The sequence below is a fragment of the Oreochromis aureus genome, linkage group 17, assembly GCF_013358895.1.
Source record: "Oreochromis aureus strain Israel breed Guangdong linkage group 17, ZZ_aureus, whole genome shotgun sequence".
Lineage (NCBI taxonomy): Eukaryota > Metazoa > Chordata > Actinopteri > Cichliformes > Cichlidae > Oreochromis > Oreochromis aureus.
The window spans coordinates 6123524-6151353 of NC_052958.1; the positions used below are offsets into that span (position 1 = coordinate 6123524).

The following is a 27830-nucleotide window of genomic DNA, read 5'->3' on the forward strand; positions in this document are numbered from 1 at the left end:
CATCTCAGGGATAATACGTTAGTTAAAGTTCTTTACACTGGCAGAAGAGGTAGCTTCCAGTCCACCCCACTTAACGTTAAAGTGAGCCACACGCGGCAGTTATTGATGTGGAAATTATTTCTATGGTTAAGAAAAACACAACAGCTAACATTGTGTGGGGCATTATTATGGCATGGGCATGTATGTCTGCCAGTGAAATTGGGTCACTATTGTTTATTAATGATTTGACTGCTGGTAGAAGCAGCAGGATGAATTGTACTGTATCATACTGCAGAAGTAGTCCCAGTTTCTCATGGCAAAGAAATGGGATATTCTTCAATGCTACAATTTCAATCCACCAGACGCAGTAAAGGCCTTAAAGAACAATTCAAAGGAAGAAACACAACATTTGGTGAGGTTCAAGATCAGAAAATGTAAAAGGATTTCATTCAACAATTAAAAACAGCCATTATGAAATTATGCTAGTCTGAGCCTCCGATGTATTAAAATTGTTGTAATTAGTGGACAGTCAATACAAATTATTGTTAATCCCTTGAATTCAAGTATTTAAAGTCTGCACATCAATCTTTGATTTAAAATCTACTATGGTGATTCACAGCAAAACTATAAAGATTGTGTCTTTATTCAGCAAATTATGGCTCTAACAGTATAAATGCACTCCAAGAGAGCTGAGAGCTTCATGTGGACCAGCAGTAAAACACCACTTACACGCTGATGTATTAGCAACAATCTAATAACCATATCCACGATGGGCAACATTTTTCACAAGCACTTTAAGTGTAACAAATAATAAATTTTACTAGAGAGAGCATAATAAAAGGCTTGTTCAAGTAGCTTTAGATTATTGTACAGGTTTATTACCTATATGACTGTACAGTATGTACTAATATACATCCAGAAGCTGCATAAAAATTAAAGTGCTAAAACTTCTTGAATGCAATTTTGTACAGCAACAGATTTTTTTTTCAGTTGCAGATTAATTAGAAAATACTGAATGAGGCTTTTAAAAAAAAAAAAAAAAAAAAAAAGTGCACTAGCTTGACAGTATACCTAAAAAAAGAAAAAAAGGCTACATGAGTTCTTATTTGTATGTTTTATTTTTTGCTTTACTACAAAAAAAACAAACAAAAAACAGTCCCAGCAATATTTTTGCATCATCTGATTAAAAAACAAAACAAACAAAAAAGAAAACTACTACAGTTAAATACAAAATGAAATATACCAAAACTACCCAATGCTACCCAGAAATAAAGAAACAAAAATAGGCAAGAGTATAAAATAAAATATCTGGAAGTCTACAACTACAAAAAAAGTTAGAAAAAAAGTTACTTAAAAAGGCAAGTATCCACCACAAAATGTGCCACTTTACCACAATCAGCTTGCACATCTTTCCTCAAATATAAAGTAATGCAAATACTTTACAATAAGTTAACGCAGGCACATCTCCCTACGACTACAGCAAAACCAAGTAACAGTCAAATGTATCACATGGAAATACACTTTTTTTCTCCTTTTTTGTTTTGTTTTTGGCAACAGTTTCAACACATCACACAAAGAAATCAATCAAAGACTTCTGGGTAGCAATGTTTTTGTTTTATGTTATTTTCTTGTTTTTCTTTTCTTCTTTTGGTTTCTTGAGAACGTATGTTGTGTCCACAACATCACACACTGCCTGTATGAGTTTCAGAGGCTTACAAACTGTATACTATGTATTCAAATCATATAAATATATAATATATATATATATATATATGTGTGTGTATATATATGAACAAAAATATACTAAAACTATTTGTAATACAAAATGATTTAATGCCAAATGGAAGCTTATGATAGAAACTTCAATAACTTAAAAAAAAAAAATTAAAAAAGGGAATAGGTTGATACTTTTCAGAAACATGACAATTTAGCCCTAATCTCCTTAATACAAAGGCTTTTGCGTTTGTTTTACTTTTTTAATTCTTGTTCACACAGCACTGGCAAAACAGCACTCCCCCTAGTGCCAAGAATGCGTCAAGTATAAATACTAAGAAAACACCTGTACAGTACCGATTCCTGTCAAACCTACAAAATAAGTTAATGTCAGCCAACTGTACACAGTATTTACATTTACAATACAAATGGAGCTGACTTGAGAATGTAAAGATAACCATAACACCAACACAGGCTTTGGCCACAAATTTGATGCCAGTAAAAAGCCTCTGTGAAAGCATGAAATGTACGATCTCGACCACTTGAGAAGTTTTGCAGCCCACTTTTCTTTTTAGCAAAAGGACGACTGTGGCTGGATGCCAAATTAACGGTTTAAAGTTTAAGTCAGTGTGACAGTTTTCGTTTTACTCCGAGTCTTGACACCACAGACTGATTTGGTAAAAGACTACCAAAAGCGTATGAAATTAATCACTGACACTTTTTTTTTTTTGCCTTGAAATGATAAAACGGCAGTCATGGTCGACTAGAGTGAGGGTGGGAAGGTGGGATGACAAAAATAGCAGTCTCTAAGCCTGGAGGTGGTGAGCAGAGATCGACACATTCATTTCAGCAGCAGCCGTATCCCGTCGGGACGTGGTAGGAGTGTGTACGGACAGGAATGGATGAGGAAGAGACACCACCTGTTACAGCAGGTGCCCAGTAAACATTTCAGTCTCCTGCAGAGACAGAGGGGGTCCGGGATGGGTGTGAGGGTGAGGGTAGTCACAAGCTATTTGGTACAGGAGAGGTACAAATCTGTGTGTGTGTTTGTGTGCGAGGGCAGAGAGTCAGAGTCAGTCCACGTCGCTGAGGTCGCTGACTGGCTCATCCTGCACTATGCTCAGGTGGTTCATGGCACGGCTGAAGGCGATCTGGACAGCCTTACGGATGCTGGATGTGCGTCCTTCCATCATTTTAATCTTGTCTATGGTCTTGTCTATCCCCAGAGGAACCATCTTGGATCTAGGAAGCCATTGCCTGTAGGGGAAAGCAACACTAGTGTCACATTATTGGAAAAGCAGCTAGAGGTCAATGTTTCCTATGATTCTTGACAGGAAAATAGCACCCTGCTAACAGGAAAAAGCAGGAGAAAAGCTAAAACCTTAACATGACAAGCAACCATATATATTCTGGGTTTTGTTTATTTATTCATTTATTTATTTATTTTAAAGTAACTGACCACAAAAAAACTCTTAAAAAAAAGTGTAATATTTATGGAATACCATAAGCATCTATAATTATTTTCCCCTTCACAAAAAGCTTTAATTATGACAGTTTTATCATTATTAGAAATGTTAATGTCTACACTGGCCCTGTGACATATCAGCAGATATCTTGGTATTTACCAGCATCAGTGGAGACTAATTAGCTGTTGTGTCATATCAACTTTGTGCTTGGTTTATAAAAAAAAAAGAAAAAAAAAAAGATGTGCTGAAGAGCTGAAAGACTAACACAGGTCAGTTCTGTCTAATATAGAAAATGTTCTTGTAAGAAAGCAGAAAAAATAAATTTTGCAATCAGTGCATCCCAAGTGTACATACAGGAAAGCTAAAAGGTTTTCTGCACGGTAACGGGAGTCATGCCAAAATAAATGTGCGTGTTTAGGAAGGTGTGAGGTTTTGCAGGTTTTTTGTACACTATTTCAATGATCCAACTACCCACTTTACTTACTGATAAATACAGACACTGGCACTCACCAACTGCGCTTGTTGTCGAAGAAGAGGACGAGGTAGAGTTTCTCTTCTGCTTTGTACTGCATCTGTTCTCCAATACGCAGCACGTCCAGGGGGGGCATGGGGATGGAGACCCCATTGTGCTGGCAGCCCACACGTGGCATGTGGGGGTCGATGATCTATTTGCAGTAGGGGAGGTAAAAGGGGGCGTTACAAACACACACACTTATAAAACAAATGCAAAGATATAGCAGAGAGACGACTGCAATTTCTACACACATGCACCTCCACTACCAGCTTGTGCCACTAAAATTTGCTTCCTCATTTGTCCCTTCATGCAAAGCTCAAATTGCTGGTTTACAGAGAAATGCTGCCACCTAGAGGAAAAACTTAATATTTTTACAAGTAGCAATCTGGCCACGTTGCGGCTGAAAACAGCAGCCGTAGTGAAAGGACTGCTTCGTCCTGTGGGATAAAAGTGTCATATATTTGCTATCAGTGTGTCCTCAGACTGGGAAGGAGGCAAAAAAAACGTCAGAATAAAAAGATTAGAGTCAGCGACTGTCATGCTTTCTCTCCCACAAGCACTCACCAAGGCAGGGTAGGAAGGGTATCCACTACATTTGGCCCAAACTAGCTTTAGGGGTTCCAATGCAACAGTTGCAGCACTAGCAGGCATCCAAATATTGCTGTTGCCAACCTCTATGGAAGTGGGAACAACACCAGACAAGTTATGTGTGAGAGTTTAAACACACACAGAAACACATTTCAAAAAAAATAAAGCCATGCTGCAAGTGCCGGGGCACCAAATCAGGGTGGGAAATTAACTTTGGGAGCCACAGTGAGAGGCAGATATTAAAATTTACCAGACACCCTCAGCTGTTAATTAACCAAAAGGGAATTTCAGATGAGGGCCGAGTCTCCAGATGCTGACTGGTTAGATGCCACGGTGGCAGCAGCGTATAAAGACTAGCCAGTCAGTGCCAAAATTCACGAGAACTTGGCTGGTAGCTGTAGTTAATTTCCAACCCTGATTTTATATGTATGTATGAATACCAGGTGTCTGCTGGTTAAATCAAGTTAAACCTCTGGGAGCGCTTTGACACACAGTAGCACAAAAACACCGTTCAGCCACATTATTTAATTTCAGAGACGTTTTGAAACGTACGGGACCAGCAGACAACTGGGAGTATACATAACAATGTTACTTACTAGTCGTACTAAATCAAACAGACTACAATAAATATTTTGTTAATGTTGTTAATATGATCCCATTTTCACATATTTACATTGGATTGTCACGATACACACTGTATATTTTGGTCAAGAAGAAATTTTAACCCTTTAATAATAAGTTAATCATATTTTATGCATGAAGTTTTTTTTGTGAAACTTTGAGACATCTATATCATCAGGGTAATTTTTTTTCCTGAGAAGGCTGCAAATTGACATATAATCAACCAGGTCAACGACTCATTTTGAATGTCTTTTGAAAAAAAAAAATCTATTGTTATTCAGTATAACTTTTTTTGCACTTGACTTAGTAAGAAACAGTTAATAGCCAGGAGGCATGGTCGTCAAGAACAAATAAAAGAAACTCCCTAAATGTAGGCTGTTAAAATAACGTGGACGGTTAACCTGCCGTTGTCTGTCATATGTTTAGTTAAGGGTAACGTTTTAATCTAATAAAAACAGGAATTTTCAAAACTGTTTTGCTTCTCATTCAATTTGTTTTTTTGCTTTAATCCCATCTGGTTGCAGTTTAACAATAAAAGCTGTCTTTAATATTTGAAATGAATACTATGATCCCCAAACAACAGCTTCCTCAAAAATAAACTTCTCTAAAGGGATCTTAGTTTCTGCTTTCAAGGTAAATGACCTGCTCAGCATTGTTTTCAACATTATTAATCTTTGGCTCTATTCTACAGTGGTCGTGTCCAAATTCATGGGCTGCATCCTCCTGAGGACCCGGCCTTTGCGGTCTATGTGGGCCGGGTCCTCAGAAGGTCGGGTAGGCCGGAAGTAAACGGCTGTGGAATTGGACGGTCTAGCCTTCTGATTAACGTCACCGCTGTCTCGGTGGAGTTTAATAAATTCAGCCGTCTGCTCCTTGCTATCTAAAATATAACAGGACACTGGCGTAAATTCTCGACCGTCTCACACTTCTGTTTAATCAGTTTTCTGTTTGACGTTTTTTTAGCTGTTTGAAAACCACCCGGGGGATTAATAAAGTTTTATTTTATCTAATCTAATCTAATCTCTTTAATCTCAGCCAAACCGATTTACTCACGAACAAATAAAACACTGAAAAAAGCCAAACAATAACATTTTTAGGTTGTCTAAGTGACTTATATATTACGTTTAACCTGAGTAGCGAAAGTCCGCGGTGATCTGAAAATGATGTGCCGGGAGTTGTGCCGTTCTCGGCGGCTTCAGTGACCCTCGAGTTCCCGGCTAGCTATCGAGCTGGTGGGTAACAGACGTCTCCGAAAACATCGAAGCACTTTTGGAAATATGCGATATCTTGATAAACTGAGCAGATATTTCAAGTTTACACACCCACATTCTCGCCTGAAAATATGTTAAAAGTTTATTTTGTGACCTAGAAAGATTAATAAGAGTAATTTTAAAACTTAGTAGTGGCCGCCATTGTTGGAAACTGGAGTTTGGCTGGGCCGCGCTATGAATTCTGGGATATGGTGGGCCACGAAGGACACAACCGACCCATCCTTCAAATTCGGGGAAAAGGAGGACGCATTTGTGGGCTGCATTCGGAGGAGTCTATGAATCTGGACAGCCTTCGGCGCGGCCCTGTGACGTAATCGGTCTACAAATGCGTCCTCAGGAGGATGCAGCCCATGAATTTGGACACGACCAGTGTGTCTTTTGTCATGTCTCCCTCCCCTCACCACAAACCGTTCACAGCAGCCTGGACCTGCCAGAGGTTTCTTCCTGTTAAAAACAAGTCTTTTTTCTTCCCACTGTCACCAAGTGCTTTGCTCAAAGGGGGCCGTCTGATTCTTGGAGTTTTCTTTGTATAACTTAGAGCAGAGGTGGGGGAAATCCAGGCCTCAAGGGCCACTGTCCTGCAGGTTTTAGATGTGTCCTTGATCCAACACAGCTGATTTAAATGCCTACATTACCTCCTCAACATGTCTTGAAGTTCTCCAGAGGCCTGGTAATGACCTAATCATTTGATTCAGGTGTGTTGACCCAGGGTGAGATCTAAAACCTGTAAGACACCGGCCCCTGAGGACTGGAGTTCCCCACCCCTGACTTAGAGGATATTTATCTTACAATAAAGCGCTGAACAGAATTGAAAAGACTGATAATAACCAAGTTTAAAGACTACTCGTAAAATCTGTTTACACCCTAAAGTTGTTTAAAAAAAAAAAAAAAAAGTTTCCTCTCTATTATTATCCTTGTATTTACCACAAAAACCCAGTTTCACTATGGTTTTAATCGATTTTGTTTGCAGGACTGAGTAAGTTAATAAGTATATTACAATTTAAAATAGTTATTATTTGTATTTCTGTGAAAGATGTCTACCCACTCCCCACACATGCATTTAAATTCTTTTGACAATCTGGTCACGTTACCAGCAGCGATTCGTGCAGCTTTTGCAAAATTCCCAGTTTCGATGCAGGCGATTAATTCGCTCTTATCATCCACAGTGTTTCTCCGGACTAAGGCAGGTTTTCCCTTCCCACATTTTGGAAGACTGAGAATGGTGCTAAAAGCAAAACACAAGAAAAACACAGCACAAAGTCAACTTTCAAAAATATCTGGTGGCACGCATGCTTTGATAATATAGATCAGATACACAGCTGCCTAAACAGGCAAACTGCCTGCAGCAGGCCTGTGTTACATTATCTGCTGCTTCTTCATTTGTATTCAGCTGCAGATTATCGATGGGGAGGGGAACAAAAATTTTTACCTGGTGCTTCCCTGCAGACTGCTACATGAGGATATGGATGACTCAGAGGCGCAGCGTCTTCGAGGCTCCACAGGTCTACTAGTTCTGCTGGTTTCTTCTACTTTTTTCTGCTCCTCGACCTGAAGAGCACCACTTGGCAGGCCTAAAAGAAGCAGAGCAGCGAATTCAAAAAATATTAGACTGAGATCCAAAGGCCACAATCTTTAACCCAGCCACTCCTGTCAAATATCGATGATCAAGCTACAGATTGTTAAGCCATTCTCTGATTTAACCCAACAGATGAAAAGGAGTAAACAAGGGTTGTTAATTAGGACTGACTTAGATGACTTTTGTGACAACTCTCTGCATTGCTTGTGATGGTAGATTAAGACGTTGGAGGTATAGCTCAATATTAATGTAGTAATTTAATCAGAACCTTTCTATTTCTTAAATACCAGAACACAAAAGCAGAATTTATCCCATGTAAGAACTTTAAAACAAGAGACTATATGAGAATCAATCAATGTTTATTTAAAATCCTGTTTTCAGAGGACTTCCTCAGTAAACTTCTCACCAGTGTCGAGTCGTTTAACTGGAGACTCGCCCGACTCTTCACGCTCTTCCTCTCCACCCTCCTCCTCTGCATCCCTGCTGCCGCTGTGCTTCCTCTTCTTGCCATGAAGCAGAGTCTCCAGCCTGGGTATGACCACTGACAGGAAGGACTTGGAACCTAGCTGTGCGTCATCTTCATCTTGCTCCTCCTCGCCCTCTTTTCCGTCAGTCCTGTCGGACTCTTCGTCTCCGCTCCTGGGTAGCTTCTGCGGGCTGGCTGCCTTCGACTTGCGGAAGAGAACGGCGGTTCTGCGGTTAACCGCGCCTGTGGGCTCTGCGAGGGTCGACGTTGCCACCACGCTCACATCACCTTCTAACAACGGGTCCTGGAGGCTGTTGTGTGCATGGCCATTGAGGCATGCGGGAGAGGAGAGCAGGTCTGGTATTTCCCCATCCAGCTTGGCTCGCTTGCCGTGAACCTTGTCTTCACAGTCAGGGGCGGCATCTATTGGTTTTAGGGTGGGGGGTTCGGGATCTGTGTCTGAGTGGATGAGGGGAGGAATGGTATCCGATGGCTCCAGTTTTGGAGGAAGAGACTTATCTCCTGTGAAACAATAAACAGTGGTGAGCTTTATCATCACACAGGGTTCTAACAGTGTAGTGGTAGCTCAGTCGCCTGCCAGGCTTAAGTGAACCACTAAGCACAGTGGATTTCTTTTAAAGACCAAAGCAACTACTATTTAGTTAGCTACTGTACAGGTCTCTCTGTGTCTCTCCTCCTGGGTGCAGGACTGTTCTGGCTGAGGCACTGCACAATTACCAATTAGCATTACAGTGATGGAGAGCTGCACATGAGTCAAATACAAAATTAAACTATATGAACCACTAGCGCTTCCCAGTGCTGCAGCAGCAGACGGGTCTAACAGTATTCGTTGTGGAAAAATGATTTTAAACATCTAAGTTTTATACTTTACATATTTAATGTAAAGGAATGCTAAATTACTAACCACTGACACAATGAGTTCAACATACAGTCCCACGTGTATAAATACTGTTTGAAGCCCACACCATCTTATAAAAAAACAAAATGTAATCCTAAAGTGTCCATGACAGAGACCTTTCACTAACAATAATTTGCTGCAGTGCCCACACTTTCTCCTTGTGTTTGCACAAATGCTGATGTTGCACATTATTATATGACCTTGTGTTTATCATACAAGTAAAACAAGCAGTGTTTAGCATAAACAGGGTCATCTTTATTAAAAAAAGAAAATGAACAATGAATTTTTCCTTTGCACTAGCACATTGTAATGCCATCTTTGAATTGCAAACTCTTAATTTCAATAAGTGGCTTTAAGCTTGAGGAAGCCACTGCAGTCACACTCTGTGTGTGCGTGTGCATGTGTGCGTGCGTGCGTGCGTCACCACGTCAAAAGATGCTGCTGGTGATGCTGGAAGGTTATTTTTTCATAGATGTGGACAATGCCACTTCCTCAGACCCATTCAGGGATGAGTTCCAAGAGGGAACACACGAGTGTTTTCGGGATTTAGCAATAACACCTTTTATCTGATGCTAAAGCACAACCACCAATGACAAGTAAACCTCGAGTTGTTCTGATTTGGTTCAGCGAGTCGGAATAAAGACTTCACAAATCGCTTTGTGTATCAGAAAGCTCTTTGAACAATTCTAGTTTTAAAGTTTAGCCATCCTTTACAGAGTATAGATCAAAGCTAGTGAGTTTTGTTTTTCACACATCTACAGTTTTTTTTTCACCCGCCTGTGAAACTCTTCCTGAATAAAAATGAAACAATACTGTATTTTTATACATTTCGTTTCTACAGTCAGACTCGTGGGAGTCTGCAGTAATTATTTAGTGGTTTTTTTCATATTGTTTATTTATCAAAATATACACTCATGGTGTGCTTAAAGCAAGGAACATTTCTGTGACTGAAATTAGAGGGGAGAGGGTGCAAACATCTGAGCATCTTTTTTCTCTCCTTACATTCAGGTCAATTTTTATGCACCAATTTGTGGCTTTTCTGCTTCAGTCTTTTTGGTCACATGTTCCAAAACCCTGGACTTTAATAGCTTGTATGTGTTTCTTCGAGATTCCTGGTCATGTTCAAAGACGTTTAGTATAGTAACAAAATCCTAATCACATGTTTCAGATATTATTTTACAATTAGTGAGCAAATAAGGCAAGAACCAATCCAAGTTTGAAAAATATCACCTAATAGATAGCTTTGTTGTATTTGAATGTTTTATTATGGATACCTATGATTATACAAAGCACATACAAATGTTATTATTAAATGAGTAGGGAATATTGGTCTCCTGTGGCTGTAAACATACATAGTTAGCCATCATCTTGCCTCATGACAAACTGTTTTTGGGACCAAATTTCTGAAAAATGCAACAACACGTGTGTTTTAGTATTATAGGTAGCAGTGTATGTATCAAGCCTGCAGTTCTCCTAGGAAATGACAGGGGCCGCCTACATCTTTAAGGATTCTAACCTAGCCTCACAAAATTAAGAGGGAGGAGGACACCCACAAATAGTGTAGATACCACAATAGCTCCACTCCAATTTGCTGATAACAAAGACAGTAAGAGTCGGGTATGAAAATATTATTCTTGTTGTCCATTTTGTTTGTTATTGTGAAATCGGCTTTGTTCCATAGGCTGAAATGTTTGCAATACCTAACAATAGTTTTTGTTGGGTTTTTTTGCAGCCACGTGACCGCGAGCCATGTGATGTTCAATTGTCTGCCATTTCGATGAGTGTGACAGTGTAGTGACAGAGAATAAAGTGTCTGTTACACAGTCTGCTGCATGACCATCTGGCAGCCACTGGTCGCTAGGAAAAACATGTACTCTGTGACCAAGTGGGAGAAAGCCTCCTTGGGATTGTTTTGCTCACTTACAGATATCTGCATTTACCTGCCACTAGCAGGAAATATGCAGACTTGTCTGAGAATGCTAGTCACACACTCTGAGTGATAGTGAAGCTGTAAAAGAAGTTTGCCTTCAAAGTAAAAGCTGTGTCTCAGGGCTGCAGCCAACACGTGCAACAGAAACTTCCTTTCTGGTTTGTGTGACATTTGTTAGTATCTCTCAGCTAGTAGTTAAAGAATGTTTGCAGACAAGGGCACATCTTCCTACAGGTGACTGGAACAAAGCAACCACATGGAGGATGACTGTATGTTTGGGGATGTGTAAACATCCTCCAATTTTACCCAGCAGCAGACAGCATCCTCCAGGAATCCACCAACCAGTCAGGGAATGCATGTTTTACCTTTGTGGTTGCATCACATCCAATATTAATTAAACAGTCTGTCACCAACATGTCAGTGATTTAACACAACTAATGATTACTGATTACTACATTACTACACTTCTGGTATTGTAACCTCTCTACTAGAAATATATCTATTTATCTGTCCATTTGTAAATTTGAAACAGCTTCCTGGGTGGAAAAATTACCAAATTTTACTCTAAACGTGTGTTAAACATTAATATAAAGTAGCTACTTGTTAGAAAATAATATAATAATCAAAATGCTCTAAGAGCTTTCACCTCATCAACATAGTATACAATTTACAAGCGTCATCATATCTGACAGAAATGCTCACTTCCATATAAACAGAGCAGGTTTCATAATCATTCTTAAAACTAAACTGTGATATTGTGATTTTCCCGTCCTCCCGACATGCTTTATAGAGAGAACATCATGGGACTTTCTGGTTGTGGTTAGGCTAGGTTAAGACTTAGGTCTGACCTTTGACCTGTACTCGTGATTCTCTTTACAATCGCAGAGACTGTGACGACCAGTGGGTCAAGCAGAAAACCAACTTCAAAATAAAGCATTCACACATACCGTCATCCTCGGAGAAGTGCCCATTGGGCTTCAGTCTTTCTTCCTTAGCTGTAACCAGCTCTGCGAGGGAGGGAGCTGTTGAAAACAATGCTGAAGCTGTTGGAGATGATGAGGAAGAACAGTGGTGGTGAGAGGGTAGAACTCTCTTCAGGCTCATTTCGTTGCGCACATCATTGATGGTCTTTTTCAGCAACTTGAGCCGCTTGCTGCGGGAAGGGCTGGACTTCATGGCACAGGTGAGATCAAACTTCTCAAGTAGCTGCTGCAGCTGCTTGTCCAGAGGCAGCTGCTCCCGATTAGCTGGTACTAGTAAACGGTCCACTAAGAAGAGAATTAAAACAAAAAACAAACAAGGAATCATCAGAAGATAGATTGACCACAACTACTTTATAACTAGTTATTCAGAGAGGCGTGCTCTTCCCTTACCATCCTCCCAAGAAAACGATGGTGGTGCTTTGACTTCCGGAGCATCTGCAAAATGCATGCCGCTCTCCGTGTCAAAGCCGATTTTCTCTGCATCTCGACGGGCCTTTCTGAGCAAGGCCCCACCCTGGTCTCGGAGTCGCACAGCAGCCCGATAGAAGTAGGTGTCCTTTGAGTTATATTTCATACAATTTTCAATAATGAGGTTAAAGTCATCCTCAAATTGATCAAAGTTGTTGTAGCCTTGGGCATCGATGCGTTTCCGCATGGTGGAAAAGTCCATCGGGTGTTTGATGTGGTCGAGATAATCAGGCACCTACAAGAAAGCATCAGAAATATGAATATTTTGTAAATTACTTTTAATAATGTTTTTAAAAAAAATTAAGCAATGTTTGAACTTGGCTTTTTAAATTAAAGATTCTTGACAGCAATTCAACCATGTAGAAATTCCACCCACTGTCCAATAACAGAGTCTATTCCAAGAATCAGGAACCTACTCTAACAGATTCAAGATCAAAAGCTGCGCCCAACGTGGGGCTCGAACCCACGACCCTGAGATTAAGAGTCTCATGCTCTACCGACTGAGCTAGCCGGGCTTATGAAGAAGAGCACCCTTCACCTCCAAAGCCTCCCGACCATGCAGCAGACCATGAGCTCTTGTTACACATTCACCCTAACAGGAAGTCACATTGCTTAACACTTTTACAGGATGGGGGGTGGGGTGGAGTAATGTCTAACATGAGTCACAGAGATCAGAACATGTGACTGGAGCAAGCAGTTGAGCGCTGGTTGCTTGCGTTAAGCTTCTAACAAATGTGTAAGGAAACGCAGAATAGAAAATTTTTAGTAATTTTTTTTTTTCTAAAGTCTTATTTTGTGTGTCGATGATTTATAGTCATGATGTTCACAGACATAAAATTTACTTTACCAGAGTACAAAAGTAGTTCTAATTGACTTCCACAAATAATTTATGTCAGTGTTACCATTTCTGGTACACTTATCTGACAGTCAGAAAAAGGAACTAAAGGCAAAACACAAGGAAAACTTTAGAAATCTGAACCAATAAGCCAAGTTTGAAGCTTTGTCAAACAGCATGGCAGCTAAAGTGCATATGGTAAATGGCCTGTATTTGTATAGCGCAGGGGTGGGCAATTCCAGGCCCCGAGGGCCGGTGTCCCTGCAGGTTTTAGATGTGTCCTTGAACCAACACAGCTGATTTAAATGGCTAAATTAGCTCCTCAACATGTCCTGAAGTTCTCCAGAGGCCTGGTAACGAACTAATCATGTGATTCAAGTGTGTTGACCCAAGGTGAGATCTAAAACCTGCCCCCTCGGGGCCTGGAATTGCCCACCCCTGGTATAGCGCTTTACTAGTCCCTATGGACCCCAAAGCGCTTTACACAACCAGTCATCCACCCATTCACACACACATTCACACACTGGTGATGGTAAGCTACATTGTAGCCACAGCCACCCTGGGGTGCACTGACAGAGGCGAGGCTGCCGGACACTGGCGCCACCGGGCCCTCTGACCACCACCAGTGAGCAACGGGTGAAGTGTCTTGCCCAAGGACACAACGACCGAGACTGTCCAAGCCGGGGCTCGACCCGGCAACCTTCCGATTACAAGGCGAACTCCCAACTCTTGAGCCACAATCGCCCCATATATTTTTTTATTTTTGTTTTTCTTTAATGGACCCACTATGATCGTTTCTAAATCCATGGCATTATTCTTCAGCTCAACTAGATTCACAGTTAAGAGCAACCAATATTTATCATTAAGCTGAATCTTGGTGCAGCTGCTAGGTTCTAACTCCCAGCTCCCTGCCCCCCTCACTTAAAGCCAGTTTTCAGGCTGTAGGGCTGCCACGATTAGTCGACTAATCACGATTACGTCGACTATCAAAATCGTCGACGACTGATTTAATAGTCGACGCGTCGTTTGAAGCTTTGTAAGATCACAAAAGACGCAGGAATAAGTAGTAGGATTTAAGAGTGTAATAACGGACTGAAACAGAAGATGGCAGCACTGCATGTACAAGGATGCCAGCTGCCGTTAAACCCCGAAGAAGAAGAAGGAGGAGTAGCTCCGTCCCAGAATTCATAGCGCAGCCCAGCTCAGTTTCCAACAATGGCGGCAGCTAGTTAGTTTTAATATTACTCTTATTATTCTTTCTGGGTCACAAAATAACTTTAACATATTTAACATGTTTTCAGGCGAGAATGTAGCTGTGTAAACCGCAAATATCTGCTCAGTTTATCAAGACACCACATATTTTCAAAAGCGCTCCGACGTTTTCGGAGACGTCTGTTACCCACTAGCTCGATAGCTAGCCGGGGGCAAGGCTCACTAGCGCCCGTGAGAACACCGGACTCCCGGCAAATCGTTTTCAAACCCACCGCGGTCTTTCGCTACTCAGGTTAAACGTATATGAGTCACTTAGATAACTTACAAATGTTATTGTTTGGCTTTTTTTTAGTATTTTATTTGTTCCTGAGTAAATCGGTTTGGCGGAGATTAAAGTTATAGGTTTTAAACAGCAGCTAAATAAACGTCAAGCAGACAACTGATTATCAGAAGTGTGAGATGCTTGAGAATATACTCCGGGGTCCCGTTATATTTTAGATAGCAAGGAGCAGACAGCTGAGTTTATTAAACTCCACCGAAACAATCTGCAAATGTCATTAAAATTTAATAAACTATCATCTTGTCTTTATTTTTACTTGGCACATACCTTAAACACTTAAAGCTGTAAGCTAATGATAGTTATATAAGAGCAGATGCATGCTGGTGCAATAAGCTGTACGTTTTACGTCCAACGGATGCATGATCTGATTAGTCGACTAATCGCAAAAATAATCGGTGACTAGTCGATTATCAAAATAATCGTTTGTGGCAGCCCTAATTGGCTGCCCCTCACAGACAAAATGTCTAGATGGCAGGCTGATGGGGCTGCTGTGCTCACACCCTGATTGATGTACCTGGGATTTACTATATGCCCTATCCATGATATTATAAACATTCCATGGTGAGAAAATGTCTAAAATTGTCAGTTTTAAGCAGTCTGAAGCCTGAGTAACTGTCTCACTTTCTCACACAAGTCTAATATGAGCTGCCACAATTGTAACTATATATAGCAGACAAACTACAATAAGCCCTCTTTATAGCCAAATTTTACAGTTCTTTTGACCAATAGTCTTCTGGCATCTTAAGTCCCTCTGTTCTCTTTTCTTTCCCTTTAGCTTCAACAAGTTGCAGCAGATGGTTGCCCCTCCCTGAGCCTGGTTCTGTCAGAGGTTTCTTCCTTTTAAAAAGGAGTTTTTCCTTCCTACTGTCACCAAGTGCTTGCTCATAGGGAGTTGTCAGATTGTTGTGGTTTCCCTCTAACATTGTAGGATCTTCATCCTACAATACAAAATGCCTTGAGGCAGCAGCTTTTGTGATTTCGTGCTATATAAATCTCAACTGGCACACACCTTAACTATCTGTCTGTCAGGGTGTTGCCAGATATTACAGTTGTTCCTACAAGCATGTCAGCACTTTTTCTTATCTACTATTCTTCTTCAAGGAGCTGGCATAATGATACATGGCACATCCCATGTGTTATTCTGTGTTTGAATTGTATGTGTCATTAGTGAAAACACAGCAAGGAACTTGGCAGAAACAAGGCAGAGCCAGAAAGAAGCCTACGGTTTTAAACTTCTGCACAGAATAATTAACAGTACTACAGTGTGAATTAAAGTACAATCATAGATAGAATAGACGGAAAGTGTTTGAATATCTGCTGCATATCACCTCAGTGACATCGACAGGCTGGGTGAAGATCCTGGCCTGATCTTTTGCCTGGAGCTGGTCCAAGAGGGCTCTGAGCAAAATGCTAAATGGTGTTAACTGCATCTCTAGAAGCGTCTCCTGCAGTTTAATCTACAAGAAAACACAAAAGATAACAGTGAGCATCATCACATTTCTGTTTTGTTTGAACTTTTTCTCTAAGATATTAAGACAAGCACAACTCTGCCCAACCATGCATCACTCCCCTATCCTGACCTCTTCCCGCTTGAGCTTCTCCCTCTTGCGAATTAGTTCCAGCAGCAGTCTGGCTCTCTCTAGGTCATGTCGGAGGCGGTGCCATTCCTTCAGCTGTTCCTTAAGTGCCCTGCTTTCCTCTTCATTCTGCCTCTGGGGAACGCATGGAAATAAAAAAAAACATAAGACACATTAAAGAACTGAACACCGGAAAATTATGAACTTGCACAAATTCTCAACAAACAAATGCAACTTCTTTCATTTGGCACATAAGATGCCCATTTCACAACAAACTGCTATTGATTTACACAGCATGGTCAAAAATCTCATTAACACAAGCAGTAAAGTGTTGAACGAAAACATTAAATTGTAACAAAAGCATAATTTATGACTGTGCAAATAATGAGACAACATATTTGAAAACCTTGGGAAAAAGATAAATGAAGGCTACAAGTCTTGTGCGCTTAACTGACAGAGGAACAAACCGGTTGCACATTCTTCTGTGACTGCAGTCTTGTCTGAAGGCGTCTGATGAGGGGCAGCCCATTCCTGGACTGCCTTTTCAGTCTCCAGTAACTGAGGACCAGCTCTACAAAGACTTTCTTCTTCTGTATTGATACTTGATTCAGAATGGTTTGTAACCTAGAGGGATGAAAATTAGGGATTTTAGAAGACCAAAAGTATTTCCCACTGAAGTACAAGGTTGAAGAAAAAAAAAAAAAAGTGTACCGAAATATACCTGTGAGCAGGAAAAGTAGGCACAGTAGCAGGTGGTACAGCTTCACTTTCCACTTCAGGCTCGGGCTTCTTGCTCTTACTCTTCTGTTTCTGTTTTCCTTTTGACTGTCCTTTGCCCTTGTCCCCCTTCTTACAAAGTCCATTTCTGAGTTTGGAATCATCATAGATGGCAAGAGGTCTCCTCACGCACCCGTTAGGTGTGTGGGCTCCACAGTACGCCGTCTTTTTCACAGAGAAGGTGGGCTCTCCTGTTTCTGTCACCTCTTTGATCGGCTCCATCTTCATGAAGAGACCAGCCTTTTGGGCACAGCTGACATGGAAGGCAGTGTAACAGTTGGCTTTGTGGCACTGGATGCAAGCGCCGACCCCTTTCTCCTTGCAGAGATAGCAGGTGAGCTTCCAGCGCGCTGGAGGAATGTGGCTGATGCCGTCGATGGGCTCAATGAATGTGGTATTGGAGAAGCCCACCTCTGGGACCCAGAGGGCACAGACTACATGGCCCCAGCGGTCATCATCAGTCTTTTTTACTGCTCCGCCCTTGTTAGGGCAAAGGATGCACTCTGCTGGCTGAGTCGGCAACTGAAGGCAGTGTCTGCAGTGCCACTGACCCTCGGGAATGTAGGGCACTCCGTAACACTCTTGGTGTACGGCCACGTTGCACATGTCACAAAACAGGATCGCGTTGCTGTTGTGACACTCTCCATCCATGCAGATGCAGCAGACAGCATCATCATCGATAGGAGCTTGCCTTTCGCTCCCTTTGTCCAGACTCTCCAGGTACAATTCTTTCTCAAAGCGATCAATAAGGAACTCAAAAACATTGTGAGACACCTGACTAACCCCTTCACTTCGTCGTTTTTCATTGACCAAATCCAGCCAGGCGTAATCCTCTTCATCCATGTCATACTCTGTTTCCTCATCTAGTTCTTCCTCCGTCTTATCTATGTATTTATAAAAGGCAGATGGGCGTTTAGGAACAGCTGGAAGATTATATTCTACAGTTCGGAATTTAGGCTCTGGAAGTTTTGGGCTAGCGTGGCTACCAGCGTGGTGTCCACCTCCCTCTACATGGCCTGCGATGGCAAGTGCGGCATTCTTCTTCTCCTTGTTTTTCAGTCTCACTGACCTCAGGAGGACCTGCTGCTTCGATTTTTCCGCATTCTCCTTATTGCTGGTGCACTCCATTATCTCTTGCACCATGGGGTCATCATCCGAGATCACGTCCAGCTTGTCATATATGCTGAGCCGGTGGATGCGACCATCGAGTTCGAACTCTACCATGCGCTGCGCCTGGGCATAGGTCAAGATCTGCTTGTTGGGCGAGGGCTTGATAGGAGATGGCGGCCTCTGCACCGCAACCCGGTGCTGCCGAGCCTTCTTCTTCATCTTGACGCTCCGTGTTGCTGTGGAGATACATGATAGCGGTTAGAAATGTGTATGCGATGCTTGGAAGCATCCCAGTTGAATTTTCAAATAAAGGTCATAACAGTTACATTAGAAAATTAGGCTATTTACCTAATCACAGTAAAATACAATAATTTCACTGCAAACTTAAAGACAGACTTAATTCCCTGATACAGCTTCTTTTATGCTCAACACTGCGACGAAACTAAAGTGTAAACACGCAAATAAGATGTCTGGTAAAAATAAGTGTACCTGTTTAACTGACAAGCAACACCTTCTTATTCCAACTTATGTCTTTTAAATCAGAACACGGGAAAAAAAAAAAGTTCAACACTCTGCGGGTTAAATGTATTAAAAAGTACTTTAACAGAGTTTTGGTGACTAAGAGGGCAAAAGAAACCTCCAGTTTTCACCGATGTCCCTGCCCCCAAAAAACACAGATTAGCTGTGTTGTGAATTACAACATAGCAGCCAGTTTTTACGTTACAATTTTGTCAATGAGTCCATGCATTTAAATTGGGGAGGGAGGCGGTTACACGGGGCAATATGGGAGCGCAGGAGTGAGCACTTGCCCATTTGCTGCAGAGGTGTAACGCCTTTTCAGCAAGGACTCGCAGCCAAAGTGGCCAAGGTGCTAACAATAACATTAGCTAGCCAGCTAACTAGCAGACGGCGCTAACCGTCCGCTAAACGGGGCGAATGGCGTAAAAAAAAAATAAACAAAAAAAACAATAGCCCTTAAAAGGCGCACAATAGCTACAATAGCTAGTTAAGCCTAACATTTTTTTTTTTTTTGCATTTGCATTTGCACAACATGTCCCCCTTTCGCCAACGCACCGACCACAGCATAGCAAATAAAACCCAGCACATACCTCAAATTCACGAGCAGTTTTGCTAGCCAGCAGTCCTACAAAGCAATGGCTACACGGCCTACTAAGTGGCGCTAATTCCGGGCACAATGTTCTCATCCAACGGGCGATACGGGGCTCTTTTCAGTTGCTAATAAAAGAGGAAGAGGCCGCTTTGTGCCTTGAAGTTTCGATATTAAACTCTACACAAAGCGCACAAGTATTTGCTGTGTGGGCCATTCACAGGCTAGAGTCACTCGCTAGCCACAGTCGAGCAGAGGCAAATAGCAGTAAGAGAAGCAGCAGCCGCACGAACGGATCATCCCCCAACACAACAATGCGTTTCAGCAGACAACTCCCACCCGTACGCACCGGTCTACGTGTGACGCTGGAGGTCATGTCTGTGGTGAGTCGTAGATTTCACACAAAAGCCCATCTGTCACACTAAGAGTGCGTTGCCTTTTGTAATAACCATACTAGCCTTGCAAAGACAAAGCTGCAAACCTAACAAAGCGCGAATACGGACAGTAGCGCTGTGTAAGGAAAGCTGAGACATGTCTGTTTTGACTCTGAGGGCCGTGGCTATCAAGTCATAAGAGCAGCGGATAAGACTTTCAGAGTGTCATGCCTGTCTGTCATGCTCTGGCGTTATTATTTGCTCTTGTAGTAATAGAGGACAGGTTGGAGGACACAAGCAGAACAACATGCCCCACCCCAGTGACCGGTCCGCTGGGCCCAGACGTCTTTTTTAAGGGCAAGAACCCCCCTCGGTTTAGCGCAGTTATAATTTGCATTGATTAAAATCTTTTGCATTTACTTTTTCATTTGGACCCCAACGTGGCGCTCCAGACCGTGAACGCAACACACGCGAAAAGTTATTAATTAACTGATTTATTATTTCGCAATAACAAATGAATGTGTTACTTTTTTCCCTGTTACACCTGCACCATACGTAAATTTCTAAAAATCGAATAATTTTAATTTCTGTGAAAATAGGTTATTAGGTGGTGTAAATGGGTCGACAAGTTAACTGAATATGCAAATGAAGTCACTGAATCTATCATTAGAACGGACTAGTTAAACATTTCAGTTTATAATTAGTAAAAAGTCAAAGTAAAACACCGTGTTATGTAACTTAATACTGAAATTTATTACCCCCTTCGCCATACTGGAGACCCAGTGCCCGGTGACATCATTAAAACCTGTTCCTTCCGTCCGTCGCTGTGTGGAGCTGCTTCGGCCGAACGCGAACTGCTAGCAAACCAGGAGACAAAAGCAACAAAAGTGAACCCCCCTCCGGATCAATCAAATGTGTCATATTTAACCGTTTAGGAACCGAAACCCAGTGAACAAGTCGCCGTACTTAACAGTAAGTATACCGAACTCGTGTGTGTGTGTGAAAGGGGCTGAATGTGGTGAGGACGTCGAGGTGAGTCTAGATCTGATTCGGATCCCGTGTGGTTCGTGTGTCGCCACGGCTGGGTTCTGCCTCGCCAGGTTAGCTAGTGTGTCCTGTGTGTGGCCTAGCTGGCAGCTAACCAGCTAGCAGTCATGGTGTGGTCCGAAATGTGCTGAACGTGTTCCTCGGGGTAATGCAAGGCTAATAAGATAGTTGTAAATGCTGTTATTTTTTTGTGATACAAATCCACGCCACCCAAGTGTTGTGTCTGCGTGGTTTTTTGTCTGTTATTAGCCTTGCGGCTAAGCCAGTTAGCACCAGGATAGCCACCGTGGTGTTTACTGATGATGTAGCTTAACTGCCAGTAATGTTTGTTATAGAACATATTGGCTTATATTGGTGGTGCAAGTTTAATGGTAAGTGTGACTTTTGGTTCGTTGGGGGTTGAGTCGAAAGCCGGTGTCTAAATACCCATTTACAAGTTCTCTGCTAAAAGAAGATGCAGGCTAGTTAGCGTTGGCTATTTCTGCTGTCCTCTCGCATCTTCCTGACTAGCGCTTTAGCCAAACCCGGAAAACTGGTTTGCCACTGCTCACGTAGAAAATTACTTGGTTATTTTGTTACATTTAAAAGCCCCATCTTGTACTAGTATTTAGTTTTAAAGTTGGCTGTTTTGGAGCACATTTTAATGTGTGATTGATATCTGATTTAAATGTGAATTTTAGATTTTTTTTCTCTTTTTTTGTTTGTTTAAAATAACCAGATTTACATGTGAGCGAGTACTTACGTTAATGTTCTCAGAGCTGGTGTATTTTTTTTTTTTTTAGTTGCACACATTTGGGTGTTAAAACTGAGTGAATTTTGTAGTTAAGGAAAAATTGCTTCAGCATTGACCCTAATTTATTTTATTTGGTTTACACAGCATTCTCTCAGTTAGCTGCCACATAGTTGCACTATGTTATTATATGTTATTATAAATTTGGCAGTAAATATTACTGCCAAATTTTACTGAGGTAATGGAACAGAGGCATAACATTAATTTGTCATTCCTAATGGACCACATTAGACCTGATCCCATGGCCTATTATGTGTCTGCAGTCAGGTTGAATTAGTTTTTTAACACCTTTCAGAATGAAAATGCCTCCACCAATAAGGCTCAAGGGGCTCACAGGAATGAATTGAATATTGAAATTATGAGTAAATCCTATGCTGTGGCTTTCGTAGTAACTGAATATAACACTCAAGGGAGATTTTGTGCTGATGTGATAGAAAGCTACCGTTGTGAAAACACCAAATGGCAGCACATGTTGGACAAGACGATAATAAAAGTTTTTGTTATGTTTTTCCTTTAATTTTTCACTTGCTTGTTGCACCTGGGTATATAAAATTGTATTATATCAGATTATCATACTTTTATACCAAAAAAGGTTATTACATTGTAGGTTAGTACTCAAAGTGTTTTGCTTGCAGTTGTACAGGTTTGCTTTTGCTCATAAACTGCTCAAGTATTTCAATATAATATCTACATACTCAAGGATGTACTTGAGTGAAGTTTTAAACAGCTTGGCTGTTGTGCAGCATATTTTTAGTGGTACATAAATCTGATATGTTACTTAATACAATCAGATGAGGAAACGGTCCAAAGCATTACTTGTGTCAAAAGATTTTTATCAAGTCTTGAGCTGTGGAAGTACAGGATTTTGCAACTTGGAATGATGATCGCATGAAGCAGAAATTCAACGGAATACACTTTGAGCATTGCTCTGCTCATGAATTTCCTAGGTAGCCGAGTGCATTTAAAAGCTATGACGCAATACTTGAGCCTCACAATGATCCTTGAAAGTGCAAGCTGCACCTGAATACTGGAAGACTAAGCCTTAACCTGTCTGTGTCTATTCCGACAGAATGGTTTACCCCTTGCAAAATCAAAATTTCTATGTTTACTACTACCACAACAGTGCTTGCAGAGTCAAATCAATCAGCGGTCAGTTCTTGTTGTGAATTGTACGTTTAATGAAACCTGATTTACATAAGTGGTTTTGTTTTTAATCTCTATACTTTCCTTGTGGCTGTGTGTGGCTAAATGAAAGTACAATCTGTTGTTTATGGCACAACATGTTGTGTTACTGGTTTTTGGAGTCGTGTTTATTTTTAGAATACCCTTATCTGATCTATTTTCTCTCGCTCCCTATCTTTCTCTAGGTCTTGTACGGAGGAGTGGAGCTACTCCAGTCATAAATGGAGAGGGACGAGCACGCGCTCTGTGTCCTGGACGGCAACACCCACATCCCAACACCTGCTTGAGAGCTGCTGTATCGATGACCACAGTTGAAAAAAGCGATTGCATTTGACACCGCAGACCTGACTATTCTACAGAAACGCTTGGGCTGCTGCCATGGATGGGGAGGAAGAGGTCTCACATATGGGCGAGGAAATGGTCAGTGAACCTAATGGCTCCATAGAACGCAGAAAAAGAGAGGCAAAAGGGACCTGCCTGAAAATTGAAGGGCAGGATGGCTATGTGTTCAAATCCTACAGCATTAACCCCCGTGAAACTGCTGATGCAAAGTCACCTGCTTGCTCCTCAATAACACTGGATAAAGACTCTCTTCCTTGTTTCAACTTTTCTTCTCAGGGTGACGGACTGTTTGAGACAGACACAGCAAATAAGAGTGCTGCAGCTTCTCCCACTCTTTCAGACAAATGCCTAAACATTGACACCGAGGGAAATGCAGAGAGTGAAAAGTATGAAAATGGCAGCGAATTGAGTGAACATGGCAAAGGGGAGATCCAGGATGCTAATGGAATGGAGGAAGAAACCCAGGATGATGACAGGCTACCCTTTGGAAGCTCAGTTGGCCCTTTTGTAACTAAAGATGGCGATGACTATAGCAATTTACTAAGTGGATACACAAGCACCCTTTATGATGTCGCCATGGACGCTGTCACTCAGAGCCTTTTGTCATCTATGAGGAGTCAGACCAACCCACGGAAAAAATCTCCAGCATGGAATCATTTCTGCATATCACCACGAGACAGTACCAAAGCAATCTGTTTATACTGCATGAAAGAGTTCAGTCGGGGTAAGAACGAAAAAGACCTCAGCACGAGTTGTTTAATGAGGCACGTACGAAGGGCTCACCCCACTGTGCTTTTGCAAGAAGGAGCCGACGCATCCTCAAATAATCTGACTAGCCCTCTTGCCTCATCTTTGATACCTCCCTCCCCAAACTCACCAAAAAACGGAGACTTGACAAATAGCATTGTTAGCTCTGCCTCAAAGAACACTTCACCGTCCACCTCCTCAGCTGAAAATTCAGACCTGTCATCCAAAGAAGTGTTACCCAAAGTCGAACCAAAACTAGAACCGTACACCAATGCCGACGCTGTTTGCAGCACCCTCCCATCCTCACATTCCAATGAAAACAATGCCGAAGACATGTCAGACGGAGGGCCCGAGCGCCTTCCAGGGACCCCAAAAAGCTCTAGCTCCCGTCGCAGGTCAGCTGTATGGAAACATTTCTACCTGTCGCCTGCTGATAATTCCAAAGCAGTATGCATTCATTGCATGAATGAATTCAGTAGGGGTAAAAATGGAAAGGATTTGGGGACAAGCTGTCTTATCCGGCATATGTGGAGGGCACACAAAGAAGTTGTAATTGAGGAGAATGGACAGGGAAATCACATTCCACCGCCCTATACTAACCCGCCCTCGCTGCTGTCCCGCACTCAACTACAAGATCCACTGGAACTCAAAAAAGAATCACCCCTTCTTCCATCATCACCAGAAACCATATCAGATGAACTACCCCAAAGCATGGACGAAAGCATGGATATAAAGGAAGAATCTGATGAGGTGATGCATCTCTCAGGGCAGGAGACCACACTCAACCTCTCCTTCAAAACTCATGGGGAGGACACACCCCTGACTTCATCACCATGTGACCTCTCTGAAGGCCCCAGCCTCAATCAGGATCATTCAGTTTTTCAGCAAAACAAAAAGATCATGAAACGGGTTAAATCAGAAGTGTGGCACCATTTCATAGTGTCACCTGTTGACCAGTTAAAAGCACTGTGCCGTTACTGTCCGTGTGTCATCAGCCGGGGGAAACGGGGCGATTTTGGTACAAGCTGCTTAATGAGACATCTAATGAGACGTCACCCAGATGTCCTCAAAAACCAAAAAAGCACAGATGATAAGGAATCTTCCCCTCATCCCTACACCAATCTCAGTGCAACAGATCCAGTTTCAGCCAAAGAAACTGAGAGTCCCCTTAGTGAGAAAAAACCACAAACCCTGCCTGTTTTCAGTAAAAAGACGTCAAAACTGTGGAATCATTTTTCCATTTCGCCTGCTGACCCTACAAAGGTGGTTTGTTTGCACTGTAGCCGCACAATTAGCAGAGGCAAAAAGACTACAAACCTCGGCACAAGCTGCCTTTTCAGGCACATGCAGAGGTTTCACGGACATGTTCTTGAAAGTAACAATACTATCTCAGGTGATGTGCCGTCTGCTGAAATTCATGTTAAACAAGAGCTCATGGACACTTCTGTTTATGAAACGGAACAGAATCGTGAGAGATTTGATGAACACCACCCGGTTGCCAAAAAAATCACCAAACTTATTGCAGAAATGCTCGCACTGGATCTTCAGCCATCAGCTATGGTGGAGAATGCTGGACTGAATCGACTGCTAGAGTACCTCCAGCCTCAGTATTCTCTACCACCCTCTTCTTACTTTACCAGCACTGCCATACCAGATATGTACGAAAGGGTGAAGGAGGTTGTGTTGACCCACCTGAAAGAAGCTGAAGGTGGTGTTGTCCACTTCACAACTAGTATTTGGGTCAGTAGCCAGACAAGGGAATACCTAACCCTTACCGCCCACTGGGCGACGTACGAGTCAAGTGTCAGACCCCAAGGTCAAGACTTTCACTGTTCTGCTCTCCTAAGTGTCTCACAAATAGACTCTGATCACGATATGCATGACATCCCAAAGCAGCTCGAGTATCTGTGGGATTCTTGGATCAACTCATCAGGGCTGAAAAAGGGGTTCACTGTAACAGACAACACCACCATCAAAAACACCTTGGAGGACCACGGTCACGTCACCATGCAGTGTTTTGGACACACCATCGACCTCATTGTTAGTGAAGCCATAAAGAGCCAGCGAATGGTTCAGAACCTTCTGAGTATTGCACGAAAGATCTGTGAGCGTGTGCACCGCTCAGCAAAGGCCAAGGAGAAGCTGGCCGAGCTCCAGAGGGTCCATCAGCTGCCAGAGAACCAGCTCATTCAGGACGTCCCTTCCAAATGGATGACCTCCTTTTTCATGCTGGAGCGACTGGTTGAGCAAAAGAAAGCCATTGACGAGATGTCGATTGAGTGCAATTTCAGGGAAATGATCAGCTGCGATCAGTGGGAAGTAATGCTGTCAGTCTGCAATGCACTGAAACCTTTCGAAGTCGCCTGCAGGGAGATGAGCAACCGCACTGCCACTCTGGGACAAGTGATACCACTCATTCATATTCTCAACAGAAAAATAGACCTGCTGTTTGACGAGACCGTGGGAATAGACAACATGCTGAAGTCTCTAAAGGAAGCGATGGTGAGCAGGATGTCTGCAACTCTTCACGACCCTCAATACATCTGGGCAACCATGCTGGACCCGCGATACAAAACGTCATTGTTCACAGAGGAAGAAGCTGAAAGATGTAAACAAGACCTGATCCGGGAGCTGGACATGTCCTGTTCTACCTCAGTTTCAGTCAAGCCTCTGCTGCACAACGGCTGCAACGAGGCCAACGTTTCATCCAGCACCGCGAATTCGAACAAGGACAACCTCTGGTCCTTGATGGCTGACATCAGGCAAAAGATAAAAAACGAGGAGAAGCCAAAGTCCTCAGAGCTGGCAGTGCTGGAGTATCTTGAGGAAGACATACTCGATCAAAGCTGTGACCCCCTTGACTACTGGAACCTGAAAAAGTTCCTATGGCCTGATCTTGCCAAAGTAGCCGCCCGCTACGTGGGTTGCCCTCCGAGCGTCGTCCCAGCAGAGACACTGTTCAGCACAGCTAGTGTCAACTGTGCCCTGAATCAGCCCAGGCCTTTGCTAGAAAACATGGAGGGTCTGCTGTTCCTCAAGGTCAACCTCCCTTTGATTTATTTTCAGTACTGATCATAATTATTTTGTTGAGCATTAACTTGAAAACCCTTTATTTAAGGACCAAGTTGCATAGCTGTGAAATGGGGGGTGGGGTTCTGTCGGGCAAAATGTAAAATATCATTGAATACACTGATTTTCAATGCAAAGGCCAGATCGAGGCTTTATTGTATTCTCTGTACTACTGTTAAAACACTTTGGAGCTGTTGTGATGAAAAGTCTCAGAAGTGTATCAGGGAGGGAGGGTTTTTCTAGCTGTAGGGGTTGGTGATAATGTGTTTGCTTCTAAATCAATGTTTTTCCTTTGTCTACTCTCTCCTTGTGCCTTATCCAAAACTACTTCAGGTCAAAAACGCTGTAAATATTGTTGAAATTGCGCAGATCACGTCAGGATGCTTTTTTTGAATATTATGATTAAAGATAAGAGTTGTTTTCTGAATGAAAACATGGCCCCAAAAAAATAAATAAATGCTGTGACTGAAAGATATTTTAAGTTTATATTATTTAATTTTCATTGTGAATTTGTGGCTCATGGTACTGTCATTTAGAATTAGATTTTTTTTATCTTGCTGATATGTTTTTAATAAGATCATGTATAATATTGCTGTATTTTCTGAATAATGGGGTTTGTTTGGAATATACAATTTGTCTCTCAAGCACAATTTAAGTTTATGTCCAGGGGTTTAAATTATGGGTTTATTATTGAGTAAAACAATGTACTGTACATTTTTATATTAAATGACTTCTGAACCTAATTTCATAAATGTTTTAGCATTGAGACTGGAAACATGCAAATTTTGGTCATTTGTAAATAAAGGTTTTCCTTACACAATATCGT

The 27830-nt window shown here is 42.0% G+C and overlaps 2 protein-coding genes and 1 non-coding gene across 10 annotated transcripts; 1 reads left to right on the plus strand and 2 right to left on the minus strand.

Moving 5' to 3' along the window:
- Positions 1-1114: 1114 nt before the first annotated feature.
- Positions 1115-20654, minus strand: brd1a (bromodomain containing 1a). 6 transcript variants are annotated; one of them, XM_039600994.1, is made up of 13 exons: positions 20586-20654; positions 17180-18581; positions 16914-17082; positions 16462-16593; positions 16210-16338; positions 12417-12729; positions 11991-12311; positions 8135-8716; positions 7582-7723; positions 7244-7377; positions 4237-4346; positions 3669-3823; positions 1115-2949 (listed from the first exon to the last, which is right to left on the minus strand). In XM_039600994.1, exons 2-13 carry the CDS (start codon positions 18562-18564, stop codon positions 2766-2768), a joined length of 3756 nt encoding a protein of 1251 aa, XP_039456928.1. In that variant the 5' UTR covers positions 18565-18581; positions 20586-20654; the 3' UTR covers positions 1115-2765. The 6 variants fall into 6 exon arrangements, with proteins under 6 accessions (XP_039456928.1, XP_039456929.1, XP_031614355.1 ...); XM_039600995.1 differs by lacking the exon at positions 20586-20654 and adding an exon at positions 19803-20543; XM_031758495.2 differs by lacking the exon at positions 20586-20654 and adding an exon at positions 19455-19593 and having other exon boundaries at positions 16926-17082.
- trnak-cuu lies at positions 12937-13009 on the minus strand. Its single transcript has one exon. It is a non-coding gene; the product is annotated as a tRNA-Lys (tRNA).
- Positions 19703-27824, plus strand: zbed4 (zinc finger, BED-type containing 4). 3 transcript variants are annotated; one of them, XM_031758493.2, is made up of 3 exons: positions 20650-20799; positions 23032-23266; positions 23465-27824. In XM_031758493.2, the coding sequence occupies exons 2-3, from the start codon at positions 23225-23227 to the stop codon at positions 27005-27007; spliced, it is 3585 nt and encodes a 1194-aa protein (XP_031614353.1). In that variant the 5' UTR covers positions 20650-20799; positions 23032-23224; the 3' UTR covers positions 27008-27824. The 3 variants fall into 3 exon arrangements, with proteins under 3 accessions (XP_031614352.1, XP_031614353.1, XP_031614351.1); XM_031758492.2 differs by lacking the exon at positions 20650-20799 and adding an exon at positions 19703-19836 and having other exon boundaries at positions 23032-27824; XM_031758491.2 differs by having other exon boundaries at positions 23032-27824.
- The last annotated feature ends 6 nt before the right edge of the window (positions 27825-27830 follow it).

Excerpts from the sequence above, each read along its gene's own strand:
- brd1a (XM_039600994.1), bottom strand. The coding sequence starts at position 18,564 with ATGAAGAAGAAGGCTCGGCAGCACCGGGTTGCGGTGCAGAGGCCGCCA. Across the intron at positions 16,594-16,913 it reads TGCAACCGGTTTGTTCCTCT|AGGCAGAATGAAGAGGAAAG; the intron begins GTCAGTTAAGCG and ends TGCGTTCCCCAG. Across the intron at positions 2,950-3,668 it reads TTCGACAACAAGCGCAGTTG|GCAATGGCTTCCTAGATCCA; the intron begins GTGAGTGCCAGT and ends TTTCCCCTACAG.
- zbed4 (XM_031758492.2), top strand. The coding sequence starts at position 23,225 with ATGGATGGGGAGGAAGAGGTCTCACATATGGGCGAGGAAATGGTCAGT.